We start from the raw sequence: 16,106 nt of genomic DNA, 5'->3' as shown, positions 1-16,106 counted from the left end.
GAGACATCAATCATTTTGTTTTCCTGTGCTGTAACCCTTGAAGCTTAAACAAGCTAGGGGACGGTGCTTTGTACTTGGTGATGACATTTTAAAACACTGAAGAAGCAAAGTTGTTTATTTTCATAACAAGTTGAAACCAGAAGTCTGTTTTTCTCTGCATTCAGTTCAGTTTTACATCCCTGCGGTTCCACTGGCTTTACTGTACTTTTTTATTTACAGCAAAATAATGGACACCATAGTTTAGCTCCTTTATTGCCAAACAGAGATTGTTCTTGTCTTTGTTCCTATTATCCAGGTATATAGGAATACATCGGTACATTTTCCAGTAGCTTTAGTTTGGATGATTCAATATTTCCAGAAGTTCTTGGAGTAAAAAGAGACCAGTTGTGGCCAAAAATGGAATGCATTATACAATTCTTAGTCTAGAATTTAGAATCATAGACTCATAGAAAGATTTGGGTTGAAAAGGACCTTAAAGATCATCTAGTTCCAACCCCCCTGCCATGGGCAGGGACAGCTAGCCCAGGTTGCTCAAAGCCTCATCCAGCCTGGCCTTGAACACCTCCAGGGATGGGGCATCCACAGCTTCTCTGGGCAACCTGTTCCAGTGTCTCACCACCCTCACAGTGAAAAACTTCTTCCTAATGTCTAATCTAAATCTGCCCTCTTTCAGCTTAAAACTGTTACCCCTCATCCTATTGCTACACTCCCTGATCAAGAGTCCCTCCCCATCTCTCCTGTAGCCCCCTTTCAGTACTGGAAGGCTCCTCTAAGGTCTCCCTGGAGCCCTCTCTTCTCCAGGCTGAACAACCCCAACTCTCTCAGCCTGTCCTTGTATGGAAGGTGCTCCAGCCCTCTGACCATCTTTGTGTCCCTCCTCTGGACTCTCTCCAACAGGTCCATGTCCTCTCACCACGAGGCAACTTTGCTTTAGTTTATTTTTTTTTATTATTATTTTGTAGTATGGAGAACCTGCGTGAATCAGTGTCAGGAGTGGCAGAGTACTTAATAGTGCATTGGACATGTCTGAGTCCTAGTTTGGTCTGCAGGGGTCCTGCTTAGGGGAAAATGTTCCTTTTCCCTCTTTGCTGTCATTCTAGAAACTCAGTGAAACAAAAATACTAAGTCCTCTTATTTTTTTCAAACTGTTGATGCCTCTGTGCTAACATGCAGGTCTCTCTGAGCAGGTCATGCTACCTCTCTTCTGGAGAACAGACTGGTCTCAAAGTCAGCAGGCTTCTAACTCTCATTGTCATTTACACATGTGCAAGGGACTGTGATCTGACAGTGTCTGACCCCTGTTGTGCACAAGAGTAAGTGATTATGTGAGGTTCAAAGCAGCAGGGAACTAGATGTGAGGCTGTTTTGTCCAGGCAGGATTCTTGTAGCTGATTGTTGTCTTTTGTCCCCTTTGGCTTAATCTGCTGGAAAAAAAGCCCACCAGCTCACAAAAAAAGAATTATAGAAAGCAATCAGAAAAGCCTGCAGATAAAAAATCTGTGCCTAAATAATTGACGTTAAAAAAGCTGAGATAAGGAGCATGAAAGGAAGACATCCTCCTATTATAGCTATGTTGTCTGATGTTTTCCCTGAGAAGGTGGCCATTTAATATCCTTCCCTGCTCCCTATTGCTCTGAACTGCATGTAAGTAAATGTGAAAAAGGAACCATGGTCCTAAATATTTCTCACAGGTTCTATGAGTTTGGTATTAGCAAACACATTTAACTTGAGTAAACCTCTATCTTCCTTTCAGTTTTCACCCAAAACTCCTCCAGGGTAAATTTCATTTTAACATTTAACTTGTCTTTATTTGGAGACAGATCCTTCGTGTTGGTTTCACCTTCATGTATATCCATAGATGTAAACAGACACATTCTTATTCATAGGTATGTAAAAGAAACCGTAGTTCCCAAGAATTAAATACATGATCATACTCTTTTTCCACTAATGTGCAGAACTAGAGAGATGGTAGACTTAAAATGGGCAGCATTGATCAAGATTGCAGTTATGCAAAACACTTGGAGCACATGCTCAGCTTGAGGTCCAGGGTTTAAAACACATGCTGACAGATCATCTTTTGTTGTAGCGCTTTTTTGAATTCAGACCTCACTGCATTGTAACTCGACTCTACACCATCAGATAGTGAAGACACTGATCTTCTCTCAATGAAAAGTTAGTGTTCAAAATGACTTTATTGAGGCTGATGATAGTTATCCATGGGCTTTGGTCCTGCATGGCCCAGAGAAGAGGAACAAAGGCCCATGCATTCATTATAGATTGCAGTATAAGACTATTTCAGATACAGTATAGCAAAGAGTTAAATAGACAATGCTGAGAAGCAGTATGTGGTCCAGTGGTCCCAGTGCTGGACTGGAACTCAGAAGTGCTGTATTGTTCCTGGTTTTGCCATTGATTTCTATTTTCAACTGCCTGCCTTCCCATCATTTATCTGTCTCATCTTTTTAGACTCCTGAAAGAGCTGTCTCTTCTCTATAGGTCTTGGAGACCTAGCACATCAGCCTTAGTGTAAAAATAATTAACGGCATTAAAAGAAACAAAAACTGTTCTTAGGTTGATGCCGATTTGCTTAACAGAATATTTGTTGTGACTTGCTTGCTGTTTGGTAGTGATAAAAGGATTTAATGGACATGTATTTTTATCAACTGTTGTACTGATCTTGAAAATCTACAATGTGAAAAATAACATTAAAAAATTAAGCATGTTTTCTCTTTCTCTTGAAATCTTTGTGACTACAGGTATTGCAGCTGGGCTCTGAAATCCTCCCACAGTACAAACAAGAGGCACCAAAGACTCCACCGCATATAATTTTGCATTATTGTGTTTTCAAGACTACGTGGGACTGGATCATCCTGATTTTAACTTTCTACACTGCTATTTTGGTCCCTTACAATGTCTCATTTAAAACCAAACAGAACAATGTGGCATGGCTAGTAGTTGACAGCATTGTAGATGTCATTTTTTTGGTAGACATTGTGCTTAATTTCCATACCACCTTTGTGGGGCCAGCAGGAGAGGTGATCTCTGACCCAAAGCTGATTCGCATGAATTACTTGAAGACCTGGTTTGTGATCGATCTGCTCTCGTGCTTGCCGTATGATGTCATCAATGCATTTGAGAACGTCGATGAGGTCAGTATACTAGTTGCACCCATTAATTATTACTTAATGGTTGGGAGGAGGGGGAGCAAGAGACGAAAGAAATGTATGCTTTTAAATTTTCTGAATTACCGTACATTTGTCTTTAGTAGATGCCTTCAGCACACGTAGAAGGTTGCTTATGAGTCCTAGCCAGAAGGGTCCATCTTTATCCGTGCTGGGACAGGCCGAGGTTTTTGGTGTCAGAAGTCTGTGTTTATTTTCCTTCATTCTGCATCCTCAGAGGTCAGGAGGACAGGCAGAAGCAGACAGCAGAACCTCTATGCAGCACTGAGGAAAACTGTTTCATTGGACTTCCCATGAATAGCTTGAACCAGAATGTCAGGAGATTCTTGGGGCAGGGTTCTGTGGCTTTCAATGTTGACTGAGCAGGGTATGTCCGCTAATGGCAGTTCTTCACATGAACAATTGGGAAGTGTAATACACTTTTCTCAGCTGCTTGTAGTACAATATAGCGGGTGGCAAAGAGGCAGGCAGTGACTCACTAAGTCTTCTTAGACCACCAGAAAGTACTGTGTGGGTATCTGGTGGCCCATGCAACATTGTTTGGCAACAGTTTTTTTAGAGAAAAATGAAGCAATTGAAGGTGCTGTTTTGATGCATGTTTGTTAATTCCATAATTAGAAGAAAGGATAGGAACAAATCTTGAAATCTCGATGACTCCTCAATTCTTGCTCATTTCTTTTGGAACAGGTCACAGGCTAGCAAAAAAACTGACATTCAGACACTTAAAACCACAATACTGCCCTGTTTTAACTGCTTATTCTCCTACTGGATCAGTCTGCCAAGAAAATATTCCTAAACTAAATATATTAAGGTTCTGTTCCTAAATATTTCAGAGAGTTAATGAATTGTTAATAAAAATCTTAGAGGATTCTCGGAGCCCACTTTTTAATTACATGTAGTACAGTCTGCACCATCAACTAATTGTGTGTCTGTATTTATCTGACACATACTAGTGCTTAGTATTTAACTTTTAGCCTGTAAAATTCAATTTTTATGGGTTTCTTTAAAATATACCCATGTTATAAAGGATGACCTAATTATTAAAAGAAAATTATGCCAAGTGAAATATCTGGGTAAAAATATAAAACTGTTATTAGTTTAGTAAAAATACACTACATGGGTTTTTATAAAATTTAAAGTATTTGAAGTATTTTTCTCAATGACTTGAGGACAAGTAGGCAAACTATTGTAAACAGTGGAAAAAAACATTATGTTATTTGGTAGTTAATTCCCTACAGAGGTTTTCATTTTATATAAAGCTACAACTGAAATAACACAAATGAGATCAAGCAAAAAAGCCTTGAGACCTGTCCTTAAATATTTGTTTGTCATAAAAAGGACTCAGGCTGCAGATTATCGTGCAGAATTTTCACGTCTTACTTTGCTGTGGCACTGATAAAGCAATGGAAGGAGTGGATATGTCAATTTCTGACATTTAGACTGAAAGATTAAAAAAAAAAATTAAAAAAGGCAGGAGAAAAAAGAAGGAAGGAAGCTTTTCTCATTCACTGCAGATAGCAGCAACCTGCTGCTGATTTTGCTGGAGGAACACTTCATGACTGTAGACTGGTGATGTGACCTACAGAACACCTCCGAGGAAAATGTCTATACCAGTGGCTGTGACAGCCCTTTAGCTGAGCACAGGCACTCTCAGACTCATGGTAGCAATTCCAGAGAAATTCTTGTTGTGTAAGTTTGAATTTCTCCACGTTCTTTGTCTCCGTGTTGCCTTGCAACAATGGGGAGCTGATTTGTACTTCAGTTTTCCTATGGCTCTTCAACAGTCTCCTTAATCAGTATAACAGTGTGAGTTTTCGTTTTTCTAGCTATTGTGCCAAGGAAAAAAACATTTTTCTTGATGCTGTCCTTTTAAGACTGTTCATCTCTATTTCCCCTAGTGGGTTCTGAGATTTAGCTGGTATAAATCATTGTAGGGTCATTAGAGCAGAGTTTCCACTGGTGTAAATTGCTGTACTTCTGTTAAGGGCTCATAGACTGGTTTACAGGACCTCAGGGGTTTTGCCAGCAATGCCAGCAGAATAACGTAGTGCGCATCAGGGGATTTAGGACAGTGTATGCTGATCACTGTCTCATGAACTGCCTGTAGTGAGAAGGATAACCTTTTATTAAAGAAGAAAAAGAAAGCCACATTCAAGGAGTCTTGAAAGCAGAAAGGCTTTGGCTTATATCTTCTTCTCTGTTGTATAGAGCATTCCCTTATGGGTCAGCTCCCTTTCTTTCAAACTTGCTGGTTTACAGACCATAGTCACAGCTGGATTAAGTCAGCTGCGAGGCTGCACTGCTCAAGTTATAAGTAGCCAAACTTATACAAATTAGCTGTCTAGGTTGTTATCTGTGTGTCACTTTTATTTTGCTAAAGGGAATTCCCTTGGAGCTGTGAGACTGGAGTTAGCAGGTGGCCATGGCTGCTACGGGAATTTTTTTTTAGTCCTAATGTGAATACTTTTAAAGAAATTGCCAGAGATTAAATGATACCCAGTGTCAATAGTGGTCATAGAATGAGACGAAGAATATGAATTGCTATTTTCATGTTTTGATATTTTCTATATATGATATTAAACAGGAGGAAATAGAATCCTGGCTTTGTTGCAGTCCCTATGGTGAAGGGGGAGTGGGGCAGGAGGAAGCTCACTGTTTTTTCTGCCTGCTGTCGTTCTCTGTTAAAAGAAACGTCACTGAAGACACTGAAGATGTCATGGAGGAACTAACTTGACAAGTCAATTTGTTTTTAGGAATGTTGTAATTACTGTGATGGAGATGATGAATTGATTTTCAGGGGACACAGAACCTGGAGCTGAAGAAGTAAAAAGATGTGTATATAGGGTGTTGAGGCTCTTTTTGGCTCTGGGTAATTTTGCGACTATTCTGTCACTTAGCTCTTGATAGATTAATAGTGAAACCATTTCTGTCATCTTTAAAGTGATCTACCAATATAATTATAACATATGAAACTAGAGTTGATCAATATTTTTGACAAGCAGATACTAATTTTAAAAAATTCTGATACTTTTTTTTATTTTGAAGTAACTTTTTGTTTTGCAGTGTACTTCATTATTCCATTATAAGATATATTCGAGAATATTTTCTTGAAACAAAATTGAGTGTGACTTCTGTGTTTTTCAGGCAAATTCAAAATTCTTTGAGTTTATTGCCGCTTGGAACATTAGTATATTTTCAATTCACATTTTTAAATATAACTGAAATTCCGGTTTCCTCTCTGCACTGTTGAGAATATTTTTGTCCACAAAAATACTTTGAATTCATTAACTATTAATCAATAAAACCATTAATAACTACAATTAATAGAAGAGGCACTTAATTATGAATAGCCACATTCTAAAGATGGAAGAGGAAAGAAAAAACATTAACATTTTGTTCAAGGCCATAGAATTAAATATGAGAATGTATGAAGCTTCTGATCTCAAGTGCTATGCTCAAAGAGACAGTACAGTATCTCATATTCAGACGTGAACAGAATTCAACAAATGAAGGAATGAATAGCTGTAGAGAAATTTCCATTGTTACCTAAATTAAAGAAAAGTTATAAATGTTTCTCCTGGTTTTTCTATACGGGCAGCTAATTATACAGTTAAATACAACTTGCTTTCTTGACCTGCCATAGAACTTAAAGAAAAGAAAGTATTCCACTGATTGATGAGTCAACTTAGGCTTAGTCTTTCTACTGTTAAGACAATGCATCATGCTGTAGTGTAGTTTGAGTAAGAAAATATTGCTCTAAAATTTACACAGCCCTTAAAACGTGGTATTAGTCTCTTTTGAATTTGAATGATCACAATAACTTTTGTCAGTAATCTTTTACAGTAATTAGTATTATTCCTCACTTAAGAAAATACCACCTACTTTGGGGGATAATGTTATCTCCTTGTATTCAGACACCGATCAGTAGTTTTAATAAAAAACAGGCTTAAAGAAAATTCAACAATTTTTGACAAGAACAATACAATTTAATGTTGAATTTCAAAGGCAAGTTGAAGCATATTTTTTGCAGTGTCAGCTTGAGCAATTTTATACTGTGGCTTCCAGCCATAATATCATAAGAGATCATTTATATTGGAAAAAATTTGACTTATTACATGTGACACTGTTGTGAAATCTCATGGCAGGAGTGGAATCCAGCCATGTCACCACTATATAAATCTCTGAAATAGGAAGTTTGTACTAGTAATTGCTATCTGTATTTGAATGGAACACTATAATCAGTTGTTGGCTGATGCCAAATTGAGAACCATATATCACTCTTATTAGTTGAGGTAGAAGAGAAATAAATGCATAGTAAAAGTTCATCAGGAAAGATGTATTCAATATAAATGATCTAGTGTTCACTTAAGTGGATGAATAAGAGAGAAGCTAGCATATAGGCAAAGAAGATATACAGCTTTGAAAGGACAAAATTTATGATGATAAAAAAAAGTCCCAGAAAAAGTGCCGTACAGTAGTAATAGAAGTAAAATAAGCTATTTAGTGCTAAGTGAGCATGGCGTAGCTGGAAAGTAAACAGTGTGTTGTGAGAGAGGAAAAAATGAATGTGTTGCTGGTTGGATTGTTGTCAACTCTGAGGCAGTACTTTTGCAACAGATTAATTTAAATCTTATTAGTGGAATAATCTCTCATGCTAATACAAATTAGCTATCTAGGAATTACTGAAGTAGCTATGCTGAAAGGCATGCAGCTTCCCTAAACTTGTTTTACCATTTGCTTGCAAGAAGGGGCAAGGGAATAAATTATCATATTTATAGGTGTATGGAATAAATAGGGGTCCCTGAAGAAAGATTTTGGGTTAAATTAATTTTGCAAAATGGAAAATATAATTTTTAACTCTTTTAAACTGTAAACAAGTGTATAATATGAAATCTGTTTGAAACAGTGTATAGCACACCTCTTATAGCTGTCTGACTAGGTAATACTGTGTTTTGCATGTGAGTTATTGATAAATCTGGTAATGAGTGAATTTTTTTCTGTGGCTAATTAAAATTAGTCATAACCTACTTTCTATATAATCCTTATCACAAAGCAGCTAAGTATCTCTGAGTATGATCCAGGCATCGAGGAAATGTTGGCAAACTGTTGTTCTTGGACGCGATGAAAATCAATGAGAAGGGATTAGTGAGACTCCCTGGACTGGGGGACTTGTTACTGGTGCTCCTGGGGAAGAATCAAGCAATTGGGTTACTGTACCCAAGAGGGCAGTGGGAGGGCTTGGGTTGGGGGCCATGATGGTGGCGGAGGTTTACTTGGTTGGGTGTCCCCTTGTGAGAGAATCCTGAGAATTAGGGCAGAGCCCAAGGGGGGTGTGTGCTCTGGGCTGTAACCTGACAGAGGCCCTTGGAGCGAGGCTGGGGGGGTTGTGGGTAGTGTTGGTGGCTCCTAGATGTTATTGGAAGCTTCAGAAGGAGCTTTGGGGCCTTGACTTGTGGTAGAAAGGGAGTGCAAAAGAAAGGAAGGGTGGTCATGGAGAAGGAGGAGGGCTGCTCATCTGACTTTTTGTACTGCAGCATGGCCCCAAGGGGCTGTGCGAGGCAGAAATTACTCCTTAGCAGGCAGGTAGGTAGAAGGAGTATTTGGGGAAATGCAAATTGGAGTAAAGCAGATTCCTGGAGTAAAGCAGACTGGCAGGATGTAAACCAGGGAGGCAAAGAAGCACTTACCGTTCAGAGTCTCTTGAGGATTTGATTCAGGGTGTTTTGCTTCTTTGTCTAAGGTTTGTTCCTCCCCCCCCCCCTTTTTTTTTAAATTTTTTTCCAATCAAATGAGAGTTTCACTAACTTGCCTCCTTAAAAAGCCACTCTCTATGCTACTAATGAAGTCCCTCTTTTATGCTACCCTCTGAAGGGGCAGGCTGCCTTTTCCCCTAAAAATCCTCTGTTTTTCAAATTGTGTTCGTGTTATATATAGGCACTGCAGAACTCTTCTGCCATTTAACCTTTTTAGGGTTAAATTCTCTCCTCTGCTCCAAACCTGCTTAAGGTGTTTAGTTCATTTAAATTCTGCTTGCTTCCCTGGTCTCCCCCAGGTTCATACATCTTGGTGGCTCAGAGCCATGTTGATGGACAGCCGCTCCCTAAAGAGAATACCAGAGAAGGATGTGTTGCCATGTCCCTAACCAATACCTGCTCTGTAGGTTCTGCTGTGGCTGTTAAGATGCCAATTAGCTCCTCTTCTGCATTACTAATGTTCAAATTAGTCTTTTTGCAAAGTCACAGATAAGTAAGGGTTTTATTTGGTTTCAGGGCTACTTCTTCATAGCTTTGAAAAGCGCGATACTATTTATCATACTGTTAAAGAGAGAATAGTAGTCTACATAAGCTATTCAATCTGTATAAGGCTAAAAGAATTAAATTGCTGAATTACATTTTCAATGATAATGTATGGTGATAGCCTTTGTCCAAGAAGGAGGAGAGCTAATTGAATATATTAGATTCTGAATTATTTCAAAAAGCTACTGTTAGAGTGATAGTTACACTGCATATAAAGGGAAGCATGTTTCACAGATGGAGATCAGTTACGCTTTTCTTTTTCCTCCATTCAGCACACTTGTATCGACCTGAGGCAGAAAGTCAGATGAGATGGCAAAGGGTATTAATTTGAGTAGCTAAATGGTTGCTTATAGTCTATTTCATATTAGGCATTGGATTAGAATTGGAAAGATGGAGTGGTATTAGATGCCAGTAACACTAAATCTTATATGGGTATTTTGCCTCTTTGAGATAAGTAAAAAGCTTGTGGAACTGATACCTTCTTTGAATCAGAAGCATTGGGAAACAGATTGTCAGGGGTCAATTTTTTTATTTGATAGTGTGGAAAGTGGGATTTCTTTAGATTACTTTCATGTTATCTTTACCTTGTTCTTCTTCTCAAAGTGGAAAAAAAAAAAGAGTTTGTTTCCTGGATTTCTTGGTTTTCTGAGTGTGCCTGAATGTGTGTAAAGCAAGCATGGATATAGTTTTATAAATGAAAAATCTGCCTTTACATCTCTTCTTAACACCCTGTGCTCTTACATGTGAATTATTGCTGCTTCTCCCTTGATTCTAACCAGGCTTGCAGATGTCTGACTAAAATAAGCTTTGTGAGTCTAGAGATCTGCTTTCTTCAGTGCTGAAAACCGCAGCAGAACCAGAGGGTTTAGATATTGATTTTGCCCTGTGCGCTTAACGTTTTCTCATCTGCTGGCTGCTGAGGATGGCAATCTGAAGGAAAGGTCATATTCTCAGACCTAATTAAGAAAGTCAGAAGAGGCAAATAACAGAAATGAAGAGTCCTAATAATGACCTGACAGGGCTGCCATGTTACTGCAGATGGGCAGAGCCGGGCTGCGGCACAGCTGACTTCAGTCAAATGTCAAGAAAGAAGGCAGTGCTGTCCATGGCTCTTGCCTCACTTATGCTAGTGATAAGTTTGGTTCATTGCCTCCTTTTTTGGGGATAATTAATTAATTATTTGTCCTGTTTCATTCTTTTAATGTTTAGCTTTTAGTCTCCTGCATCTCCCTGTAATTGAGATGAAGCCTGAACTTTATCAGCTCCATATGAGAGGAAAGTGCTGGAAAATTTAGAACAGATTTGTACCAATAATGAATATTTCTCTTTTTTAAAATAGATAGCAAGTAGGAAGTAAATTATATTCCCTTTGAGCCTAGAAAAAATCTTAATGCTTGGGTTAAGAGCATTTTCTTTCAGTACACGTGGAAAGGAAATAATGGCCTAAAAAGTGAATACAGTTGTGCGGATTGAATCTATTACTAAAGTGCTAGTTCTACTATAGCTGTAGGAGGTGGGATGAAAGTTGCATTTTAGTTTTTTTCTAAAGTTGTTCATCCTACATCTTGTTTGGAAGGGAAAATTAATTATTTCTCACTTTTGTTTTTTGGCTGTAGTTAATTTTTATTGCTGTTCTTTAAACAATTTGTATTTTGTTTTTTCTAGGTGGATTTTTATTATTTGATGAATTGAGGTAGGGCTTTGTGGGATATTGCTTAGTCTTGTCCTTTCCCTGACTGCCACACAGGCACTTGCTATGGTGATCCTGTAGAGCAGAGCATCTGGGGGTACCTGTTTGGGACCTGTAGTGCAATTTCTAGCTCTTTATGAACTGTGGTTCGTGTACTTTATTTGGGCAGAAGGGGCTCTGGGTGTCTCTTAATCTGCTTCTCAAAGGTTATAGGAGTAGCAGAGCTAAGAGAGTGGGACACGTCAAGAGGAGTAAATTGAGTTCAGGCTCTTCTGTATGACATCGGGGAGCCATCTGTATGATAAAAGCATAAAAATAATCTGCAGTGATAAGAGCATTAAAATGGGCAGTAATCTAAAAGTACAGTTCTATTTTGGAAAGTGGTTATCTAAAAATGTCAATTTTGAATCCAGCAGATCTATTTCCATGAGTATTAAAATATTACTTGCTAAATTTAGTGACAAAAAGTACTGTGTTAAAGTATTGGAGGACGATCTGATTTTTTTCTACTGTATCATCTGTGAAACAGTCTATTAAGTTACTATTGTTTATACCCATTTGAAATTCTGTCACTTAGAAATTTTTAAGAGACTTATATGAATAATTATTTCCCTGGGCATTTCTTCCTCTTGATATTGATCCATTTGGAATAGATAAATTATTATTTTTAGCTTTTTCTGAATTTTTAGAATCTTCTTATTATGAATTATTATGAATCTTACAAGATATTATGACTAATTTGAATATTAAATGCATCTATTAAATGCAACCAAATCAAGTATTTATTTTCTGTAAATAAGCAAGTTCTTTTTGTACAAAAAGCATAATTCTCTCTACCTCTGGTCAGAATTTGGTAGAACCACTTTCTCCCAAATTATGTTGTTCTATCACATTTAAAATGTTTTTACAAAATTTATTTTGGTGAATTTCACAAGGGAAATTAGGATAAGAGTACTCTGAAAGCAGTTTGCCTTCAATGTTTTAAATCTCATTTCAAATATTTTATTTTGTATTCCCATTTTTCATATCCAATTTCTTAAGCTCTAATCTTTGACTTTTTTTCAATTAAGAATTAACCAAATTCCAAACTTTTTACTCCTTCCTGAATAATTATTATTTTTGTCTTTGGTAGCACTGTCACCGACAAACAGCATTAATTTTTTAAAAATCCCAGTGATGAGTTTAAATTTTAAGAACAAATTTCGCACTACTATTTTTGAGTAAAAGTAAAACTGGTATTTGGAATGCTGGGATGGAAAAATTTCCTGCCCTTGGCTGAGACTTGCATGATTAAAGCTTGGCTTTGCGACTAAAGCCCTTGGCTTCCTGCATGATTAAAAAGCTTGGCTTTGAGACTAAAGCTGAAAGCAGGCCATTGCTGGAGACCTCTCACAATGTAAAACATTATTGTTTTGCTGTTAAAGTTTGTAAAGGGGAAAGGGAGAAATGGGCATTGGTCTTGAGGAAAAAGGCCAGAAGGCTGTGTTGGAATGTCAGAATGCAGATATTTGGAATGTAGAGACTATAAGTGCTTGTCACTCAGGGAATTGCATATCCAGTTCTGAAATATGGTTATCATGTTATAGTTTTTTCTGTTTTCCACCTTCGATTTTCCTCTCCATACTCGGTGTTCAGAAGTACCTGCTTTCCCTTCCCTGGAAATTAAGGCCTTATGCCTTCTGTGTGGTATTTTCTGAATTAGCATCAAGGCTTTGGTTCATTGTTTACAAAACAAAGTCAGGTGTGGAATGAATGGGAAATGGAAATTTACTTTGTGAAGGAATTTTTTGCATCAGTGACTTGAAAAGTTTTACACAGATAATCATGAGAAGAACAGATGACTTGGTCTCTTGTAGATCTCTGCAAATAGCTCTGATTTAAAGGAAGGCTGGTTTTTTTTTGTTTGTTTGTTTTTTTTTTTTTTGTTCTTCCTTTTTACTCCTCTCCCTGGTTGTGTTAGATCTTGTCCAAATACTTAATAGAAATTGATAGTGTGTTCCAAGGTAACAAATTACTTCTGTCTCTGAAAATGAGTCAATGTAATCATGACAAATTCATGAAATAAAGGGGAAATACATTGCTGCAGTCCTGGGGAACATGAGTCAATATGCTTTATGTAATTATTTAATAAAACATCTCATCTAGTGCATTGAACCAGTCTAAGATACCAAAGCAGTTGCATTTATGCAGGAATAAACAAACTTCCAGTAAAAGCTGGTGACCAGAAGTATGCAATTATGCATTTCCAGTAATACTCATTAAACCAGTCTGCTTAAATTTTAATCAGACTTCTATGTATGGAACAGTCTTGACACAAAGGAGTAGAAAAAACAAGAAAGGATTTTTATGAAAAGCTATTCAGACCTTCTAGTGCCCCAAGTGGCTTTTAATTTTTTTTTAATTTAACTTCTTGTGCATGGAATTGAAAATATGTCTAAAAGTTAACAATACAAAATCCTACATGCTGGGTTAATTCTGTTTTATGGGAGCCATATTAGTATCAGCACAGAAATGCTACTTTGATAACAAAGCTGTCATAACAAGAATATGATGTAGGGATTAGACAATGAGATATCTAAAATAGTTAAACTTTGTGTAGTCCATGTGAGAAATGTCAGAGGACTGATTACCAGTGTGTGAATTCTTATGTGGAAGTAAAGTCATAGGAAATACACTGTTACACTGAAAAATTACACGTCACCAGGTACCTCCAGTATCTTTTGGCCTTTCTTATTTATCATCCTGGGGTGTCTGAGATAAATACTTCAAACTGTGGTACATCTGAGACATGGAGAAGGCATGTGTGGCACAGGATCATAAGGAAGCCAGGAATAGCCACATCAGAGGTTCATGACTCCAAACGCTGGAGTGAATTCCATCGGTGTCTGGTTATGTTCCTCTCAACATTAGATTTGTATAGTTTAATGGTCAGTGACTTCCGTGTTTGTTTTCAGTCAGCCTAAAGTAGCATCAGGATGCTCAGGGATGGTCCACTTGCACAACTGGATGGGAATAAATAGCCTGGTGTTTGAAGCCTTTACAAATGTGTTTGTAGATCTATTCAAATAATCTGAAAAGGGGAGTTCAGAGAGCAACTCACAAAATGTTAGTGGATGGATATATATCCATCCCTGAAAAGGGTCACTAAGCTTTTCATGTTTCACAATCTCTGTTTTCGGGTGTTACCTGATGACCATCTATTTGTGATGGATCACCTTGTGTCCTTGGAAACTGCAGTTATGAATATTGTTGCTTTAATATTAAATTCTAATGGTCACTGTGCTTTATCCTTCTAGGGCATCAGCAGCCTCTTCAGTTCACTTAAAGTGGTCAGGCTGCTTCGTCTGGGTCGCGTAGCTCGGAAGTTGGACCACTACATTGAATACGGAGCAGCAGTCTTGGTTCTGCTGGTGTGCGTGTTTGGTCTTGCAGCACACTGGTTGGCCTGCATTTGGTACAGCATAGGAGACTATGAAGTTATCGATGAGGATACAAACACCATCCGAACTGAGAGCTGGCTCTATCAGCTGGGGATGTCGATAGGAACACCCTACCGCTTTAACACATCAGGCTTTGGAAAATGGGAGGGCGGACCAAGCAAAGATTCGGTCTACATCTCCTCGTTGTATTTTACAATGACCAGCCTCACCAGTGTTGGATTTGGGAACATTGCTCCAACTACAGATGGAGAGAAGATCTTTGCTGTTGCTATGATGATGATTGGCTGTAAGTATTAGAGATTCTGTCTCTTACACACAATGCCAAATAGCTGTATGTCATGAATACTGATATCATAAGAACATCTGGAATCATGTCAAACATTATTATGCAGCTTAAAGTATTTTTGGTGGCAATATAGTTATTACGCGCTTTCTTACTGGTTAGTTTTAAAATCACAAGTGGGAGTATTGCTGTGACTAGCAAAAATTCAGTCATTTGGGAAGAAATATTCTGTCAATATCCTTCTAATATTCTCTTGTAAGTAAACTATAAAATGCGTAGAGCCTTAAGTATTAAAAATGAATGCACCAGAGTGGGCACAGACAACCTTTGTGCCTCCATATGGAATGTGGCAAAATCTTTGTATATATTGGACAAGTGGGTCAGTGAGCAGGAGGAGGTCCAAGAGCATCTTGTAAGGGAGAGACAACAGTAGCTCTCTAGAGGCCACCAACTCTGCTGTGGGCTGAACGCACAGTCACATCCTAAAGCAACTGGGATGATACCGGCCTTGGGCACCTATAGCTCACATTTTCTTGTCACAAGGGATTCATATTGCTAAGGTGTGCTGCTGTTGGCCATGGCATGTCACTTCAATGCAGGATCTGTACTCAAAGTGCCTTGAAAGCTACTTGGAGTTTAGAACCATATGGTGGCCACTGTTAAACTAGGTCATGTTTATCTAGATAAGGGTGGAATTTGAACCAAAATAAGGAAAAAAAATTCTACTTTGTACATGGAAGAGCATATCGTTAAATGGAGTAAGAGAGAGGCTTCTGTACAGTAATATTACACCTAGAGGAGAAAAGAGTCAACCCTTGCTAAGCAGAAAATTAAAACCAAATATATAATGAAACCCAATTAGTAGCACAGTGCCTGTTATGATAGAAATGTGAAGCTTTAATTCTGATTTTTATGTTGTTTTACAGCAACACTGAAATCAGTTTCTGAGATTACATGTGCAGTGTTAAACAGGCTGACGGTTAGTGAGAAGTAAAAAGACAAGCATTCTTGATTGCATAGGGATTGGGATATTTTAGCTATAAAAATCAGTAATTTTGTTCTTGTAGCTTTTTCCATTGCTAAGAGTCGCATCATCCTAATAAAACACCCATGTAGCAGAAGGGAGATTGATATAAAACTTGGAGACGATTACGTGGTTTCCTCATGAGAAGGTGCATTAAACAATGTAGCAGTGTAGCACAAAACAGGCTTACA

General features: G+C 38.0%; 1 protein-coding gene across 1 annotated transcript in view; it reads left to right on the top strand.

The window, feature by feature from the left end:
• LOC104469144 (potassium voltage-gated channel subfamily H member 1) overlaps positions 1-16,106 on the top strand; it is a gene marked incomplete at both ends in the record, with an annotated part of 60,031 nt that overhangs the window by 4,464 nt on the left and 39,461 nt on the right. The window contains 2 exons of the mRNA XM_010083534.1: positions 2,757-3,149; positions 14,465-14,894. Coding sequence (XP_010081836.1) covers positions 2,757-3,149; positions 14,465-14,894 — 823 coding nt within the window. The remainder of the gene's footprint in view (positions 1-2,756; positions 3,150-14,464; positions 14,895-16,106) is intronic.

This window comes from Pterocles gutturalis, unplaced genomic scaffold, assembly GCF_000699245.1.
Source record: "Pterocles gutturalis isolate BGI_N339 unplaced genomic scaffold, ASM69924v1 scaffold48240, whole genome shotgun sequence".
Classification (NCBI taxonomy): Eukaryota; Metazoa; Chordata; class Aves; order Pterocliformes; family Pteroclidae; genus Pterocles; species Pterocles gutturalis.
This window is presented reverse-complemented; position numbering and strand designations above follow the sequence as displayed.